We start from the raw sequence: 19536 nt of genomic DNA, 5'->3' as shown, positions 1-19536 counted from the left end.
GATGTCGATTTTTTTGTTTGTTTGTTTGTTTTTGTTTTTGTTTTTTCGCCACAAAGATTTTTAACTTATTGTTGTTTTTTTAGCAAAAAATTTGACATTCTCAGATTTCCTCCAGATTCACAGCGGACGTTAAGGAGGTGAAGATGAACGCAGGCGTGCCCTTGGTTTCATCCCGTCACGCTCCCGAGCTCGGATCTGAGCCGGTCCGAGTACACAGTACAGTGCATTAGAATAAACCTGTGACCTGTAGCTGCTGTTTACAGGAAGTTAATGAACGGCTTCGGACCGGTCCGATTCCACATTTCGACAGCATTCCGATGTTTTCGAAAGCTAGAACAATAGATCATTGAAGAAGTGTTAAGGAGGAAGTAAATATGAGCAACTGAAGCAGCATTGTTGTGTGAGAGTCAAGCGAGAGATCATGTATGCTGTTGGTGGAGATCATTTCCTTGATCTTCACCAGCTTGCAGAAGTTCCTTGTATGTCTGTAATCAGTATACAATAGTGTGTGTGCGTGTGTGTGTGTGTGTGTGCGTGTGTGTGTGTGTGCGCGTGGGTGCATGTGTGTGGGTGTGTGTGTGTGCCTGTGTGTGTGCCTGTGGGTGTGGGTGTGGTGGTGCGGGCGAGGGCATTTCTGGGAACTGACGCCTCACCTGAACCAGAGGGGATGAATACTTCATGAAGCCGAAGCATGATGAAAGGAATGAGGGGAGGATTTTGTTTTTTTTTTTCATGTCACTGTGACTCAGCACAAAGTTCCTTCTCAAATCCGCCTCTCTCCCCCTCCGGTCTTGGACACACATCCTCTCCTCTGTGCTTTTCAGGTCGGTGTTGACATGCAGGTCGTGCTCTTTGTCGCTTTTTGGCTCCAGGTTTGGACCTCTGTAACGGGATATCCGTCCGGAGCTCCGGTCGGCAGGTGCGTGGACATGACCCCTCAACACGGCGCCCCGGCGCAGTCGGGTCCGTCTCCTTACACCATCGCCGTCAGCAACACCACCTTCAGCACCAATCAGGCCATCACAGGTAACCTCTAATGCTGCGATGGGATTTAACGAGTTTACACCTTCAGTGTAGTGAGAGCAGACTGGGAAACGGGACAGTTTACATTTTCTGATTGTCAGTAAGAGGAACTCGTAAAGGTTTCCCTCGTAAATTGTTCCAAATGGAACACTTTTTAGAAAGAAACCTTTATTTCTAGAGGATGGATGGATGGATGGATGGAGGGAAGGATTGAGGGCACTCCTGAGAACGGAAGGAGCCGGTCGAGAACGGTTGGATGAACGGAGGGATTATGAGATGATGGGAGAAGGTTGGCTGGAGGGATAGCTAACGAGCTGACCAGGGGAGAAGGATGGAGGGATGGAGAGATGTATCGTGACCAGGGCAAGAGGAGGTTAGATGAAGAAGAAGGAAGCGATCAGACCAGCCAATAGAGAAAATGGAGTGATTGTGAGTAGGTAGAGATGGATGGATGGATGGAGAGTTGATGAGCAGGTAGATCTGGATGAATAGTGAATCAGCTGTCAGATGATTGATGTTTGGAGGGATAGTGAACAGTTTGAGAGCGATGGAAAATGAGCAGTAGGTATTGCTGGAGTTGGTGAACACGATGGTGGATACTCGATGGATGGAAGGATGGAGGAACCGGTAGACTCGACTAAACGGGGGTTGTTTACGAGAGAGGTGAAGAAGAACAGATGAAGGAGAAGTGATGAGGTCTGCAGGGAGGAGGAGGAGGAAGAGGTGGTCAGAGGTCTGCCACGATCGATGGAGGGATAAAGCAGTGGAGCGATGAGTCGCTGATGGAGGTGAGGAAGAGGATCTGGAAATGGACGGCGTCGTTTAAAGGGTGCAGATGTTTAAAATGGAGGTGTGATGTTAACCGTGTAATACGATGCAGCCTGTACAGGCAGTTAGCGTTGGCGTTAGCACCCATGAGGACGAGGAAGAGCTTATAATGCTTCATAAGTGATTCATGATGACATTAGAGAGGGTAAGGAAACGGATTAGGAACACCTCCGGTGAGCTCGGAGACGGCAGGAGCTCGGGTTTTGTTTTTTTTTTGTTTTTTTTGTTTTTTTTCTGGATGTCTTGTGCTTTAAATATCTCTCGAGTTACTCAGACGAGCGCGTTCGACTGTTTCCGTCTCCGCAGAATATGAATAGATATTTATTTATTTATAAATGTACAGAAATGGATGTAATGTGTTAACGCAAAGTATTTGGGGGTTGATTTTTTTTTTTTTATTCATTTATCAGAACTATATTTATAAGTTACTCACCATAACACACAGAAGATGTACGTTCCTCATCGTTTAAAGCTCATTTGCATGTTTTCCGTACAGTTTGTACACTGCTAACGGTAAATGATGAATTATATTTCTAATTCTCAGTTATTTAAGAGTATTCAAATGAAATTTCAGCGCTTTTGTATGATTTTAATTTGAGTTTCTTTGTGTTGATCATGTGCGGCACACAATGTGATTAAATCACAAATGTGATTTTAAAGGAAGGATCTAGATTTAAATACAGCTTCATTTGATCAAATACCTGCTTTTTTTTTGTGGCTGATTTTTCAAATAATAAATAACTCAATTATTTGTTCGGTTTATAATGTAATGAAATCTTTCTAACAGCCAACGTCACTCCGAAAGTGTAAACGTAAACATCGGGGGGTTTTTTTAATTTATTTTTTAAATGCATTTATTAAATAGTTTCATTAAAATGACTTTGTTCCTAAATAGCTGAAAATTAATGATTAGTGCTCGATGATTAATTAAGTGATTATTATTTTAGACATTACAGTGAAGTGAAAATTATGATTATTTTTTTGCTCGGAGTAAATCACCTGCTCCCCCTGCTGGCCATGCGCTGCCATTACACTCAGTTAAACCCAACACACACATCCTCTAGGTGATCTTAGTAAAGTCCCTCATAAGTTTAAATACAGAACAAAAATGTATTAATAATAAAACTTCTATTGACTTTCTTCAGGTGTTTTTCTTTTTTCCTCAGGGCTAAAAAGGTCATGTGACTCTGCTGTGCAAGATATAATAATCCTGTACTAGTTTTATTCATTTTGTTTGTTTTATTTTTTTTTAAATGAGGGGGAAAGAGCACAGGGTAATGTCGTAACTCGTGAACGATGTTTAGGTGCTCGTCGTAATTCGGGATTAAGGGATTCATGCAAGTCCTGCACTTTTTTCTTTCTTTTTACACGATTTCCCCGGAGGAAAAACTGAACAGATTATAGCTGTTTTGTGTTACTGACTCGGACCGTTTCTTTTGAGGAGATGCTAAAATTGAGACTATTAAGAGTGCAGTGTGGATATTTTGGAGTAAGTGTTTGTGTGGTGTTAATACCGTGTGTGTGTGTGTGTGTGTGTGTCAGTGACGATTGAGGGCCCGGTGTACGCCGGCTTGCTCCTGAAGGCTCGATCCGGCGCCAGCACTGACGCTGTGGGGACCTGGGGACCTCCACCACTCAATACCCAATACTTATCGGTATTTACACACACACACACACACACACACCACATTTAGAGCAGAAAAACATTAGCGTGTAAAATGATGTTTATTTTATGGACTTGCTTTGGAAAGATGTTTATTCTGCACCTTTCACAGACCCTTTATAAAGGCTGTTCGGACTCGTCCATCTCCTGTAGAACTAGAACTTTTTGTGTGTAGTACGGTGAAAATCGGAGGCTCAGATCTCGGCTCAGGAGCGCGACGAGACGAAACCGAGCACGCTCCTGCGTTCGTCTCGGGCTCCTTAACGCGCGGTGCGAATTTGGTTAAATTCTGAGAAGGTTGATTTTTTTCGCCCAAAAAAACCACAGGCTAACACCCCCTTACCGTTTTTTAGGCCGAAAAATTCAACCTTCTCAGGTTTACACCAAATTCGCACCGTACGTCAAGGAGCCCGAGACGAACGCAGGAGCGCGCTCGGTTTCGTCTCGTCACGCTCCTGAGCCGAGATCTGAGCGCGATCTCTTCAATCACAGAAGATATAACCGGTCGCTCCGGACTCTCGCTTATTACAAAGACGACAAAAATGCAGCTCGTCACGTTACCAAAGAAGCGTAAACGCCCGTGTCCTGAAGATGACACTGGAGACTCCTTCCGTAAATGTTAAATAAACATCACCATGTCAATGAACACGTTTTTTTTTCCTGTTTATGTTGAGTGTTTGCTGTTCAGGTCTCTTAAGAACGAGCTGTTACTATAGCAACGATAATAGAATGGTGTAAAACTTTATTTCATTGTGTGTGTGTGTGTTGTAGTGCTCAGGAACCCAAAGTGCCATCACACACTCCAACAGGAACAGTAAGAGCAGCAGTACCATCTACACCTGGATTCCTCCAGCGTCCGTCACCACCGCCTTCATCACGTGAGACACTCGTGGGGTTTTGTTTTTGTTGCAGATTTAATATTAAAATAAAACACCGAACTGATGCCGCAGACGATAAACAATACAAGATGACCGTTAAAAAGAAATACGCGTTCATGTGCATACAGTAGAATGTGTGTAACAGTGCAAAAGTAATGGCACCTGCTGTACCACTTTATACGTTTAGTACGAACTTAACCCAGTTTTATTCCTGTAGTTAAATGACGATTAATATTACATTTATTTATATAAATAGTACTAATTATAAGATTTGTGTTAAAGAATACTTGTGTATATATTTGATTTGATGCATGTGCTTTTTGTCCTCCAGGGCCACTGTAGTCTCAAATAAAACCACTTTCTGGGTAAACCTCACATCAGCAACGCTGACCAGAGGTGAGATTTAGTCATGATGATAACACGTGCACTTTAATTCAGATCCAGGAGTAAAATGTTTCCATTCTGCCTCCCAGCCCTGCATCATTTATCGAGTGTAGTTGATTGGGAACCAGAGGCTCTGATCTCAGCTCAGGAAGGTGACAGGACGGAACTAAGTGCACCGCTGCGTTCGTCTTGACCTCCTTGACGTACAAGGCGAATCTGGTGAAATTCCGAGAGCGTCGATTTTTTCCGCCCGAAAAAACACAGGCTAACCCCTTACCGTTTTTTTGGGCAAAAAATTCGACGTTCTCAGATTTTCCCCAAATTGACACTGCGCGTTAAGGAGCTCAAGACGAACGCAACGGTGCACTTGGTTCCGTCCTGTCAGCTTCCTGAGCTGAGATCGGACTGCTTTAACTCTGACACTGGAGTAAAGACACAGCTGGTTTAACATCCAAACCAACTCTTTTTGATCTCCTGTCTTGTGACCTTTAACCTCCCCCAGGTGGAAATGGCAATGCAGCAGCTGATCACAAGATGGCAGTCACACCTGTTCTGTTTCTCACGCTCCTGATGTCCACGCTGGTCCAATACTCAGTTTGTGCATCCTCAGCGACTTCCCCTTAGTCCAGTCTAATCAACAAACATAGCTGAGAATAAAGCAAATGTAGCAAGGTGTCAGGGTCTGTTTATATTCAGAGTGATTAATGAATGAAGGGTGAAATGAAGATGTTTAATAAAGGCAACATCTGATTGGAAATGTTCACCGTGTGACTTGTGCACTGGGTTATGTACAGCATATCATCATTGGTGTAGGCTAACCCTAATCTTAACCCCACTCTAACTCGAATTCATCAACTTGATGAAATTAACACGTTTTCTTTAAACGCGACCCGCTGGTTTGTCTCACTGCTTATCTGTGCCTGGTGGAACAAAACGAGACACAAACAATTACGATCAATCTGTAAGAAGCATTTTTACCCCGTAATTGTGATATTAAGGCAGTAACAGGAAGATCATTCCGAACTTGATTCAGTCTCTAAAGCGTGATAATGTGACAGCGTCTGTTTCTTCTTTTTTTTTTTCTGTAATTATCTCCTTGTCAGGAAGCCAGAGGAATAAATTAGCACATAGACGCCAAAATAAGTTACTGAGAGCACACGTGCGTGTGTGTGTCATTTGCAGTTGTGAATGTAGAACACGGTGTTTGTGTGTGTGGTGGAGATCATGTGTCACTCACTCCTGAGCTGAGAGGAGTGTGGCATTTCTGGCATGTCTCGCCATCACGGCCTGCGTAAATATTAACAGAGTCAGTCCCTGTGCTGCATAGAACAGGTCTAGTGACTCTACACGCACACACAATTTCTCTCCAATATACAGTCAAACATAGGGTGTGACAAGATGCAGTCACAGGACGATAATTAGACACCACAATATCACATTTCATTTGGAACTGACATTTTTAGATGCGTAACGCGTCCTGAACCGATTGCGGTCGAAATTTTTATGCTCGTCATAAGATGGACATAAACAGTTTGATATAATAATAATTCAATTAACCATCTGTATTTGGGGATCATAAATCCTACACTAATGGGAACACGGCTTTAATGCCTTAACTGCGCTATGACTTCTTGATCGTGTTAAAATAATTTCTCTTTTCAAATACTTTTGAGGGGTGCTCAAATGGATATTTTTCCATGCAGAGGACAGAAACTTGCTTTTGAACCGGATTTAAGACTCTCCACAAGGGGGCGCTATAACAAAGCTATGAGTTCAAATTAAATGGCGCAGAAATCGGCGGTTGTTTGAGTTACACGTCCGGCTACGTACGAGAAGAATAGACCGTCTCTGCCGCTTCTTCCTACGCCTTTAACGAGAATGACGGGACGAGATGAGACCACGTTTACGAGCTTTTCTTCTACTCTTGTGCATCAAACTAATAGCAGGTCAGAACTAAATTCGCGAGAGGGGAACCGAAGAAACGTCGGGCCACGCCCCGAGGAATCACTCGAGACGGTCCTTAAGATCTTGAACTGCATATTGGAGGTATAATTTGTGTAGAACGGAGAGAATCTGAGTTTAAATATCGCTCTCTCTCTTTACCTTTGTTTTAAGGTACAAGATGTGAATTGCTCAACTGCTGCGTTCATGCTCATTTGCATGGAAAGTCGGGCGTGGCCCGAAACGACTCCACACAAACAAAACAGGATTAGAGTCAGAGGAGGATGACTCAGAGTTTACCTGAAAGCGGAGGTGCGGGGATCAGAGTCACCAAGTCTGAGCAGGAAGTACAGACGGAGACGTGTGTTTAGCAAGTCAGAATTTTACCAGAATCAGGGACGGGTTTAAAGCGGTGTAGGAATCATCTCCCACCTAGATTAGATTAGAAGAGGATTAGAAGAGCAGGGGCATCTCAAAAACAAAAAAAAAAATCTTAATATCATGGAAAAGTGGAACTTTCATATATTTTAAGCTTTTTTTGTTTGAATCTCGAGAAGAAAAAAAAAAAATCCAGTATCTCAAAATATTCGAATAAAGAATTTATAATACAGAAATGTGGACCTTGTGAACAGGATGGTGATTTATGCGCTGATACTCGGGCGGGGTTTTAATCCTCCTGCAGGAATGACCGCGTCGGTGCGGCGTGGCATGGAGGCGATCGGCCTGAGGCACTGCTGAGGTGTTCTGAAGTCCAGGTCGCTTTGAGAGCGGTCTTCAGCTCGTCTGTATCGTCGGGTCTGGTGTCTCTCGTAGATTTTCTGGGGTTCGGGTCAGGCGAGTCAGCTGGACAGTCAACCACAGTAACACCACGATCAGTAAACCGGTTACTAGAAGTTTCGGCACTGTGGGCAGGTGCCGAGTCCTGCTGGAAAAGGAAATCGGCATCTCCACGAAGCTCGTCAGCGGATGGAAGCATGAAGTATCTCAGATCTCCTGGTAGACGCTGCATCGACTCTCGACTTGAGAAAACACACTGGACCGACACCAGCAGATGACACGACACCCCAAATCATCACGGACTGTGGAAACTTCACACTGGACTTCAAGCAACTTGGATTCTGTTCCTCTCCGCTCGTCCTCCAGACTCTGGAACCTTGATTTCCAAATGAATATAGAAAATACGAAAGTTCCACTTTTTCAATTACATTTCAGAACAAAATGAACTTTAACAATATAATTTTTTGACATGCACCTGTAGTAATAGTAGTATTAATAATAATAATAATAATAATAATAATAATAATAATAGAAGTAGTAGCAGAAGTAGTAATAGTAGTAGTAATAATAGGAGTAGTAGCAGAAGGAGGAGTATTAGGAGTAGTGTTAGTAGTAGGAGGTGGAGTAGGAGGAGTATTAGGAGAAGAAGTAGTAGGAGGAGTATTAGGAGTAGTGTTAGTAGTAGGAGGAGTATTAGGAGAAGAAGTAGTAGGAGGAGTATTAGGAGTAGTGTTAGTAGTAGGAGGAGTATTAATAGGAGTAGTAGGAGGAGTATCAATGAATAGTAGTAGGAGGAGCATTAATAGGAGTAGTGTTAGTAATAGTAGTAGTAATAAAAATAATAATGAGTAGTAGTAGGAGGAGTATTAGGAGAAGTATTAGTAGGAGTATTAGGAGTAGTGTTAGTAGTAGGAGGAGTATTAGAAGTATTAGTAGGAGGAGGAGTATTAATAGGAGTAGTGTTAGTAATAGTAGTAGTAATAAATAATGAGTAGTAGTAGGAGGAGTATTAGGAGTAGTGTTAGTAGTAATAGGAGTAGGAGGAGTATTAGTAGTAGTAATGGTAGTATTAGGAGTAGGAGGAGTATTAGGAGTAGTGTTAGTAGTAGGAGGAGTATTAGGAGTAGTGTTAGTAGTAGTGTTAGTAGTAGGAGGAGTATTAGGAGTAGTGTTAGTAGTAGTGTTAGTAGTAGGAGGAGTATTAGGAGTAGTGTTAGTAGTAGTGTTAGTAGTAGGAGGAGTATTAGGAGTAGTATTAGTAGTAGTGTTAGTAGTAGTAGGAGGAGTATTAGGAGTAGTGTTAGTAGTAGGAGGAGTATTAGGAGTAGTGTTAGTAGTAGTGTTAGTAGTAGGAGGAGTATTAGGAGTAGTGTTAGTAGTAGGAGTATTAGGAGAAGTATTAGTAGTAGGAGGAGTATTAATGGGAGTATTAGGAGTAGTGTTAGTAGTAGGAGGAGTATTAGAAGTATTAGTAGGAGGAGGAGTATTAATAGGAGTAGTGTTAGTAATAGTAATAAATAATAATGAGTAGTAGTAGGAGGAGTATTAGGAGTAGTGTTAGTAGTAATAGGAGTAGGAGGAGTATTAGTAGTAGTAATGGTAGTATTAGGAGTAGTGTTAGTAGTAGTGTTAGTAGTAGGAGGAGTATTAGGAGTAGTGTTAGTAGTAGGAGGAGTATTAGGAGTAGTGTTAGTAGTAGTGTTAGTAGTAGGAGGAGTATTAGGAGTAGTGTTAGTAGTAGGAGGAGTATTAGGAGTAGTGTTAGTAGTAGGAGGAGTATTAGGAGTAGTGTTAGTAGTAGGAGGAGTATTAGGAGTAGTGTTAGTAGTAGTGTTAGTAGTAGGAGGAGTATTAGGAGTAGTATTAGTAGTAGTGTTAGTAGTAGTAGGAGGAGTATTAGGAGTAGTGTTAGTAGTAGTGTTAGTAGTAGGAGGAGTATTAGAAGTATTAGTAGGAGGAGGAGTATTAATAGGAGTAGTGTTAGTAATAGTAATAAATAATAATGAGTAGTAGTAGGAGGAGTATCAGGAGTAGTGTTAGTAGTAATAGGAGTAGGAGGAGTATTAGTAGTAGTAATGGTAGTATTAGGAGTAGGAGGAGTATTAGGAGTAGTGTTAGTAGTAGTGTTAGTAGTAGGAGGAGTATTAGGAGTAGTGTTAGTAGTAGGAGGAGTATTAGGAGTAGTGTTAGTAGTAGTGTTAGTAGTAGGAGGAGTATTAGGAGTAGTGTTAGTAGTAGGAGGAGTATTAGGAGTAGTGTTAGTAGTAGGAGGAGTATTAGGAGTAGTGTTAGTAGTAGTGTTAGTAGTAGGAGGAGTATTAGGAGTAGTATTAGTAGTAGTGTTAGTAGTAGTAGGAGGAGTATTAGGAGTAGTGTTAGTAGTAGGAGGAGTATTAGGAGTAGTGTTAGTAGTCGTAATGGTAGTAATAGGAGTATTAGGAGTAGTGTTAGTAGTAGCAATAGTAGTAGGAGTATTAGGAGTAGTGTTAGTAGTAGTAATAGGAGGAGTATTAATAGGAGTAAGTAGTAGTAGTAGTAGTAGTAATAGTAGTGTTAGTAGCAATAGTATTAATAGGAGTAAGTAGTAGTAGTAGTAGTAGTAATAGTAGTGTTAGTAGCAATAGTATTAGGAGGAGTATTAATAGTGCGAGGAGGAGTAGTATTAATAATAGTAGTAGCAGTAGGAGGAAGCTGACTGAAGTCTGGAGCTATGGATCTTCTCCAGACATTAACACCGGAAACGCATGCACACAGGAATTAAAGCGAGGATTCCAGACAGTGTGAGCGCTCTTGAGCGTCATCAGGCCTGAGCAGGAGATAATGAGGGACAAATATAGCAGTGGTGAGCTGAGAGTAAATCCTCTCTGTGCAACCAGAAACCCTTGGAGTGAGTCCAGGGAACAGCGTGAGCGTAATTTACATGAATGGTTTCACTCAATAAGAATCTGCACGATTCCACTATTACTCACCTCGTGCTAAAACACTGACATCACGTGGGCCGGGCTCATAGTAGATCTGGATTCCAAGGAGATTTACAGGCTCTCTGATACCAGGAAGACACACCTCAAGGGTCCGATCAACCGTTACATTACGCTATAAAAGTATACAGCTTATCCCCCCCCCCCCCCCCCCAAAAAAAAAAAAAGCCAATAAACTGCAGGTAATAATTAACCTCAGAGTAGTAAAAAAGTGATTCAGTTTCATCACACCAGACCGGTCGATGACTCTTTTCCTATAACAGTAAGATAATTGTGCGCGTGTTATACCTTTATGTAACTGAATGCAAATAAATAAATAAATAAATAAATAAATAAATAAATAAAGGCGTTCAGGGTTTGTTTTTTTCAGTAGGTTGAATTTATTCAAGTCATGAATTAAAAACTGGCGGAGTGAACAGGGAGAACACGCTCAGGACTTTCTCACGTGTAGGAATGAGTATTGAAGATGGGCAGTTGGGACCGGGAGAAAAAATTATGATAAACAGACTAAGAATGGCGCTCGTTCTCCTCTCTCTCACATTCTCTCACTCTCTCTCACACACACACACACACACACCGTTTTAAATAAACACCATCTCTGTATTAATCAGAACCAGAACCAGCAGCAGTACTACTCGAGCCTCAATGATGAGGCAGAAGAGTCCAGCCAGAACAACAGGTTTGTTTTGTTACGTTACATGTTTTAAACGTTTTCTACTTTTCCCTCCTTGTTTTTCCCCCTCTGTGAACTTTACATTATTTAAAAAAAACGTTGATGGACGAGAAGGGGACGTCTAGATGACCTTCTTGAGCTCGTCGTACAGGACCAGCACGAAGGCGCCTCCCATGCCACGGAGCACGTTGGACCATGCACCCTTGAAAAAGGCCTTTGAGCCTTCATCGCGTGCGATCTTCTTCCAGCAGTCGATGGTGCCGGTGTACATGATGTCGGCTGAGAACACGACGAAAAGAAAAAAAAATTTATGTACATGATGAACTTTTAAGTAAATGCTTTGAACATTATTCCAGAAAAAGTTATGTTTTTGCCGATAGTCGTTTTGACTGACGGCGAACCAATCAGAGGAAGGCCTGGAGACCAACCACGGTTACGATTGGCTGAGCATGGAAACCAATGAAACAGGCCGTATATAATTCATAGAGGTCGATAAAGACTGCAATTATTTTTGTCCCGTTCTTTGGAACTAAAATTATAAAAATAACAATATAAAAAAAAGAACCAAGTGTAAGCACTAAGCAGGACATCCCTCTTAAAAAAAAAAAAACCCAAAGAAGAACCATTTAGGAATGTTTAAGTTTTTATTTTTAGATACATCAATTATAATTAAATTCTAATTCATTTTAATTAATGGTTAATATTAAAGTATTTTGTTTACCTCCTTTGCGGCCAGACTGCATCATCATGCGACGTCTGACCGTGTCGAACGGGTAGGACGTGAGACCGGCGACGGCTGTTACAGTCTGAGCGATCATCCAGCTCACGACGATGTGGGTGTTCTTGGGGTCGGGCATCATACCTGTGTGTCAAAAGAAATGAACAAACTTATGTGAGACGGATTTTTTATTTTTTTTTAAAGCTCCCAACGCATTAACGAGGTGCAAAGCAGGACAGAAACCCAGCCCCGGGCGGTTCAGTGACTCACCTTTGGCGGTGTCGTAGATGCCGAAGTACGCCGCCCTGTAGATGATGATTCCCTGCACGGACACGTTGAAGCCCTGGTAGAGCCCCTTGAGGCCGTCGGACTTGAAGACCTTGACCAGGCAGTTGCCCAGGCCGCTGAACTCTCTCCCGGCGCCAGCTTTGCCCACGTCGGCGGCCAGACGGGTTCGGGCGAAGTCGAGAGGGTAGACGAAGCAGAGCGAGGTGGCACCGGCAGCACCACCGGACGCCAGGTTACCGGCGAAGTAGCGCCAGAACTGCTTGCGCTTGTCGACACCGTCAAGGAAGATCTTCTTGTACTTGTCCTTGAAGGCGAAGTTGAGAGCCTGGGTAGGGAAGTACCGGATCACGTTGGCCAGGTTGCCCCTCCAGAACGACAGGAAGCCCTGCTCCTTAGGGATGCGCACCACGCAATCCATAATGCCCTTGTACTGCTTGTCGACCGTGATCTGCTGGCTGGCATGCTGGACCTGCGGACAGACAGAGAAACCTTACGTCTCACTTCCTGTCCAGACGACCTTCTCTCATCGACCCAGTCTTAGTGTCTCCATACCTCGACACACCTGATTTACCTGCTAACCCCAGCTGAACGAGGCGTGTCCGAAAAGGGAAAACACCACTCATTTCATATAAATAAAAGACATTAAGGGTCACCAATATGACCTTGTACTTTTTTAAAAAATTCTTATTAAAAACACTGTGCTCCAACACACGCTAGAAAACTACCCTAAACACTATGTAGTGCAGCTGGAGAGGGAACAAGAGCTCGGGGCAAAGAAAAGAAGAAGAAAAAAAATCCCCTTCCCACGACCTTGTCACTAAAAATCCGTCTAAAATTCCACCTACTAGTTTACTTTCATATCTACAGTTATTTATTTGTTCGCTGGTTGATTTAAATGTAAAACGGAAGCTATAAGACGAGCCGCACAAGTCAGCGTTACTGAAAAGGGAACAATTACATAACGCCGCCGCTTCCTGTTCAATGGCCGCGTGCATGATGGGTCGGATTTTTTTTCCCCCCTAAAGAAACTATAAAATTACAAAAAGAAATCCCTACACACGCGGTCCAGCGATACAAACACGCGATAGTTTAAAACCTTATAACATTATAGATTTTTAAAAAAAATGCGACAAAGTGATGCTAGGTGGTCTTTTTTAAGCTAGCGCCACAATGTCATGCCCTCTTGAATGAGAAGCTACGCGGATATGCTAAGCTACGTTAAGCTAAGCTATGCTAACAATGCTAAGCTTGGAGGACACTGACGTAAAGGTTAGCTAGCTAACTAACCGAAAAATAATAATCGTAACCTTTATTCTTTCTTTTTTTTTTTTTTAATAAATTTAATACGAGTAATATATTCGGTGTGAGGTATGAAGCCGGACCCGGCGGCCGCGGAAGAGGCAGCTGAGGCGGAGATGCTGGTGGGGGATTCGGTTACCGGGCCGACAAGATGCCGGACATACCTGAAGGAGAAGCTTGACTCTCTCAATGGGAGCGACAGCTGTCTTGGAGATAGCAGCGGCGATTCCTCCGGCCAGGAAATCCTTGGCAAATGAAAGTGCAGTCTCATTCATCTTGGATGTTTGTTTGTTTCTTTGTTATAGATATTTCTCTTAAACTTATCCGGCCTAGTCTGCCTTCTTTCTAATCCCTCCCGGCTTCTGACTCGCTCGCTCGCCTGCTCGGTCGAAATGGCCGATTTTTATACAGGCTTAAGGATTTTTTTTCCTTCGCGAGCACCCGTCTCGCGAGATAAAAATGCGCGAGCGTCGTATGCCCTATTGTCATTGGTTCCCGTGGCGATGACGTCGTCGCTCGACCCTCCCTCTTCCGCCAATGACAATAGGAGGAGAAAAAATGATTAACACACAGAATATGCATACTAGTGCACTGCGCAGTGTAGTACGCGAGCAGGAGCTGTCGCCATGGTTACGCGCAGCCGCGATCTATTCCTGCGTACTATCTAGTGTGCAAGTATGCCTGAAAGGTTCCGAACATTTTGTTCAGATTGTTTTTTTTTTACGTATGTGTTCGTATACATGTACATTGATGTAGAAGTAAATACTTTTTTTAAGTAAGGAAGTATAACTAAGTCTTTTTATTTATTAAATTTTTAAAAAATCTATTTTTAAATTAAAAACCAAACAATTCCCAGGATTATACAGGATGACCTTGTATACAGCACAAAATATAGTATATGTGCACACTACTTTTAGAATTATATGTCTCATATACATCATTTCATACAGGCTATGTGTATAGAATTTACTTTATTATTACTTTATTACTAAATTATTACCTTGATTACAAAAAACATACTGAATAAAATTGCATAATGCTAAAACTATTCATAGATTTCAAATCGGATTTGGAGTATCATGAACTATGAACTGGACATTTTACAATGTCGTCTTACAAAAGGAAAATATTAACATCCCTCTTTTATGTCAACATGTAACTCCAAACTCGAGGATCTGTAGTTCCTCATTGAACCTGTGAGATGTCCAAATAAACTTTATCCCAGTGACACTGTGAGGATTGTAGGACCTCGTCTCCGTCACATGACCTGCGTGTCCACTTTGTGTCCTGCCAAGTTTATATATATATAGCTCGGAACAAGGCCCGCGAACAGTATGGACATTCTCAGCTGACGTTAAAGCCTAAAGCGAGCCAAGAATAGAGTTGAGCACAAGGCCTCGTCGTCCCGTGTCCTTCACAAAAGCACTCAGGCTCAAGGCCTGCTGAGGTCACTGCAGATGTCAGACCTGAGCTTCAGCTCCCTCTAACACAAAACACAGGTAAAATCACGGTCTTAAAAATCCCTAGACTTCCTTACCTCCTAGAAGGTCAGATTGGAGCGGCAGGTCACGGGTGTGTTTTGTACACACAGCAGTGTGTAATCATGAACGAGCCGGTTTGCTCTGTGAGAACATTAAATCAAGATAGTTCCTTTGACTTTGGCGTGTCACTCTGTCCGGGCGTCTGCCAAAATGCCATAAATGTAAATCCTTTAAACACACACACACTTACAGCATACCAATATACAGTCATGTGAAGATGGGAGTTGTTGGCTTTTTTGACATATTTGGACGAGCAAATATTTGATCCATTTTGAAATAGCGCCTATTAATGAAGTTAGGAAGAAATAGCTTTTTCAATCATTTATTCAACAGAAATATCAATAGATGTGATATTCTTCTGTGGAAAAAGTAAGTACATTCCATTCCATAACCCGCCATTTCTTCTTTTTGAGTCGTTCCTTGGTGGATTTGCGAGTGTGTTTAGGATCATTATCCTGTTGAAAGGTCCACTTTCGGTTCAGCTTCAACTTTCGGACAGACGGCCTCACGTTATCTTCAAGCGCTCTTTGATATGATGCAGAATTCGTAGCTGAATCAATGAACGCAAGCTGTCCAGTCCCTGAGGCAGTGAAGCAACCCCGAACCATAACATTTCCACCACCGTGCTTCACAGTTGGTATGAGGTGCTTCTCCTGAAAAGCTGTCTTTTTTTCTGCGCCGGACATGTCTGCTGTTTCTGTGTCCAAACAACTCTATCTCTGATTCCCGTGTCCAGAGCACATTATTACAAAAGGCCTGGTCTTTCCCTGTATGCTCATTGACTACCTGTAGTCTTGCAAAGGCTTTTTTCCTGCCACGCCTCCCATGCAGGTCAAATCTGTGCAACCTCTTTCTGATTGTAAACACAAGCACTTTGACACCAACAGAAGCAAGACTTACTAGCAGATCCTGTGATAAAATTTTGGCGTTCTTGGAGAATTCTTTTTGCATCAGACGGTCTGCTCTTGGGCTGAATTTTCTGGGATGGTCGGTCCTGGACTAATTGGCAGTCGTTTGAAATCTGCACCATTTGTAGATTATTTCCTTGACAGTCGAACGATGCATTTCATTGGTAAAAGGAAACTTTGTCTTTACGGAGAAGGACATAAACCATAGCACATGGCACACTGTCAGTCTCAGAGTTTCTGTTTTTATAGAAGTGGTGGGAAAAAAACAGAATAATGTCACTTGAGTGAAAGTCTAACAATAATTAAGATTTTTTTTCCCTGACATTAATATTAATCCCTATTATTAATTACCTTAATTCCTTTACGAGTGATTTTTATATTTCCCCGCAATTCCTCTAATATCTCAGACGCAATGAAATAGAGATTTAAATCTGAGTTTAAAGTTTAATATGAACTCGCGAAGCTCGTGTATTCTGTCTTGAAATGACTCGAAGTAGAATTATGAATGACAGGAAAGTGTTTCTTTATTTGCGTATTACAAAACATATACAAAAACAACAACACAGTAGTACATTTGTTCACTTTAAAGAAAAAACCCCAGACGTATAGAGCGGGTGTATAAATATAAGAAGTGACGACACGTCATGAGAAACGGAACAGCGGGTTTTTCACGCTCACCAGGCGCACGACATCTCGGACGCGGCGTCGCTGTTTCGCCTCGTACGTATCGGAGACCAACCGAATTCCGACTGGGCGTCGTCGACCAGGTGGCCACGCCCGAAGTGGGTGGGATTTCGGAAGCTCTGCTGTTTCCCTCTGAAGACTCGAGGCCTGGAGTTCGTCTGCGAAAAGCCCAACACAACGTGACTCCTCAAACTTTATATTAACGTAGTAAAAATATCTAAGAGGTTTTCAGACCTGGACGAAGACGGACGTATTCATCTGGAGTGTTTCCACGCGCTCCGTTAGCTGATTCAGCCAGTCCACGTGTTCAGCGATGGACTGACGCAGATCTCCACCGTTCTAAACCAAACACGACAATATAAAAACAAATTTCTTTAATTCACACGAATGAGCAACAAGTTTTCAAACAGTTCCACTGTAGCTAAGGTAGCTAACGTGTTTTATATATGGAGTTTGTCCTATGTGGGCGTGGCCAGATGAGATTAGCAAAGCAAGAGGCACCAACGAGCTCTGCTACTTCGTTCCAAGCTTTATTTTTCTTCGTAGCATTTCTAAATACATTTAATAAGATGCCGTGTACGACAGGAGAAGACGACACGACACTTATTTAAACATCTGTATTCCGTTTTTCCAGTTAAAACAGTAAACATGAACTAAAGTGAAGCGAAGAAACACCGGACCATATGCACCGTGTAGGATTGGTCCGAAGAATCGTTCGGGACAATCGCTTGGATTTGTGGCTTAACTGTGTCGAAACAAACAAACGCTTACCCGTCACTTTCTTGTGTGAACGTGGGGTCACAACAAAATGGCAGTGAGTCGCTCAGGAGCCGAAAGAGTCGACTCTTATTGATGAGCTGAGTCAAATGATCTGACTCGAGTCAAATGATCTGACTCACTGGATTCTTTTTAAAGCCTCTCACCCCAGACAGGTTTTCTTTCAGCTCTGCTGCAGCCAGGCGGACGTGTTCCAGTTTGTCGATCTGCTCCTTCAGGCGATCCTCCAGCTCCTGCATCATCATCAGACCTTCATCCATTCTCCTCACATGTTTGCCCACCATCCTGAGACTCCTGAGACGCCTAACACACACACACACACACACACACACACACACACACACACACACACACACATACACACATAGGTGATGTGTCGTTCACTAAGGAGAGGAGTCGACTCTTTCAACCGACTCGCATTTAAGCCGTTCTGTTTTTCTTACCAGTCCATTAACAAATCCTTTAACTTTTTAATAATATTCCTATTTGAAGTGCAAATGGAGTTGTTGTTTTTTTTTGTTTTGTTTTTTAAAAAAGAGTAAATATTGGTGCTATAATATGAACTAAAACACAAGCAATCACTAAACATCTCGATTCCTGATTCACACAGGTAAATGAACAACAATGAAAGAATCATTCGTTTCACTCTACTGGCGTCTCTTTTTCATAATAATCCGCCAAATCTAGTGTTATATTTTCTATCTTTGCAACATTTAGATGTAAAATGTCAATATAACGCGTTAAATAACTCACTGAACAGTAGTGAAGACACCGCAGAAAGTTATTCTCTCAGGTTTGTTGAACGACACCGGGGGGGGGGGTTCGGAATGCAGGGTCCGGGTTGCCAGATGAATACTAACCCCTGACAGTGAATACACTTCCAAAACCCGAGTATAAATCTAAATTAAATTTTACTCTGTAGTCTAACTATCTGTAAACGCACCAAATACCCGTGCAGTAAAACTTCATACATCATATACATACAATATTTAGTTTATATTGAACAAAAGATTTAATGATGTTATTTATAGCGGTCTGGCAACACTGTTGAATCGCCGCGCCTTATAAAACATGTCACATGCAGCGGTCCAATCAGAGAGCAGCTCTGCAGCACGAGCTGAATAAATCCCCAGATTAGTACACTACACATAGGAACGAAGCGTTTCCTGCTCTACACTATACATCAAATCAGCCATAACATTAAGACCACCTGCTTAATATTGTGTAGGTTCCCCTCTCCTTGTTCCACCAAACAGCTCCGACCCGTCGAGGCATGGACTCCACAAGACCTCTGAAGGTGTGCTGTGATATCTGACCGTCCACGTGATGTAAAAGAACACCTGATTCATCAGACCAGGACGCCTTCTTCCATCGCTCCATGGTCCAGTTCTGATGGCCATTGTAGGAGATTTCGGTGGAGTACAGGGGGTCAGCATGGGCGCTCTGACCGCTCTGCAGCTACACGTCTCCAGACGCAGCAAGCTGTGACGCTCTGTGTGTTCCGACTCCTTTCTATCAGAACCAGCATCGACTTTTCCAGCAGTTTGTGCTGCAGTAGATCTTCTGTGGGATCGGACCGGACGCATCACTGAGACTTGGGCGTCCGTGACCCTTCGCCGGTTCTCCGGTTTTCCTTCCTCGGACCGCTTTTAGTAGGTTCTGACCACTGCATACCGGGAACACCCCACAACACCCGCTGTTTTGGAGACGTTCTGACCCAGACGTCTAGACATCACAACCTTGTCAAAGTCACTCAGATCCTTACACTTGCCCATTTTTCCTGCTTCCAACACGTCAACTTCAAGAACTGACCGTTCACTTACTGACATGTCAGTGGTTTTAATGTTATGGCTGATTGGTGTATAATACACTTTATATCTGATAGGAAGTTATGTGTGATTGAGCCCCAACTCATCAGTTTCATTTAGAGTTCGGTCCATTAATAATAATAATAATAATAATAATAATAATAATAATAATACCACCATCAAGAAACGAGATTAAATGGATCAGTCCAAAAGTTTTAAGGCTTTAAAAAACCAAAAAAAAATAAACAAACAAACAAATAAAGTGAATTAAATGGATAAATGACAAAAACTAAAAAAAAAAAATTAAAATAAACAACAACAAAAAGATTAATAACTGGTTAATAAAAAATTAATCAAACAAACAAAAA

General features: G+C 42.3%; 3 protein-coding genes and 1 long non-coding RNA gene across 4 annotated transcripts; 1 reads left to right on the top strand and 3 right to left on the bottom strand.

Annotated features, from left to right (window-relative positions):
• Positions 1-610: 610 nt before the first annotated feature.
• Positions 611-5537, top strand: si:dkey-251i10.2 (Reeler domain-containing protein). The gene is made up of 5 exons (XM_017460284.3): positions 611-1026; positions 3394-3506; positions 4286-4392; positions 4724-4788; positions 5279-5537. Exons 1-5 carry the CDS (start codon positions 837-839, stop codon positions 5398-5400), a joined length of 597 nt encoding a protein of 198 aa, XP_017315773.1. The 5' UTR covers positions 611-836; the 3' UTR covers positions 5401-5537.
• LOC124626455 (uncharacterized) lies at positions 5343-9139 on the bottom strand. Its single transcript, XR_006981296.2, has 2 exons — positions 7339-9139; positions 5343-7149 (listed from the first exon to the last, which is right to left on the bottom strand). It is a non-coding gene; the product is annotated as an uncharacterized LOC124626455 (long non-coding RNA).
• Positions 9140-10828: 1689 nt separating this feature from the next.
• si:dkey-251i10.1 (uncharacterized protein LOC100038774 homolog) lies at positions 10829-13900 on the bottom strand. Its single transcript, XM_017460239.1, has 4 exons — positions 13615-13900; positions 12134-12620; positions 11867-12007; positions 10829-11424 (listed from the first exon to the last, which is right to left on the bottom strand). Exons 1-4 carry the CDS (start codon positions 13723-13725, stop codon positions 11267-11269), a joined length of 897 nt encoding a protein of 298 aa, XP_017315728.1. The 5' UTR covers positions 13726-13900; the 3' UTR covers positions 10829-11266.
• A 2505-nt stretch (positions 13901-16405) lies between these two features.
• LOC128629356 (uncharacterized) lies at positions 16406-18174 on the bottom strand. Its single transcript, XM_053677130.1, has 4 exons — positions 18114-18174; positions 17507-17663; positions 16818-16922; positions 16406-16741 (listed from the first exon to the last, which is right to left on the bottom strand). The coding sequence occupies exons 2-4, from the start codon at positions 17642-17644 to the stop codon at positions 16574-16576; spliced, it is 411 nt and encodes a 136-aa protein (XP_053533105.1). The 5' UTR covers positions 17645-17663; positions 18114-18174; the 3' UTR covers positions 16406-16573.
• Positions 18175-19536: the final 1362 nt, after the last annotated feature.

The sequence above is a fragment of the Ictalurus punctatus genome, chromosome 28 (assembly GCF_001660625.3).
Source record: "Ictalurus punctatus breed USDA103 chromosome 28, Coco_2.0, whole genome shotgun sequence".
Lineage (NCBI taxonomy): Eukaryota > Metazoa > Chordata > Actinopteri > Siluriformes > Ictaluridae > Ictalurus > Ictalurus punctatus.
This window is presented reverse-complemented; position numbering and strand designations above follow the sequence as displayed.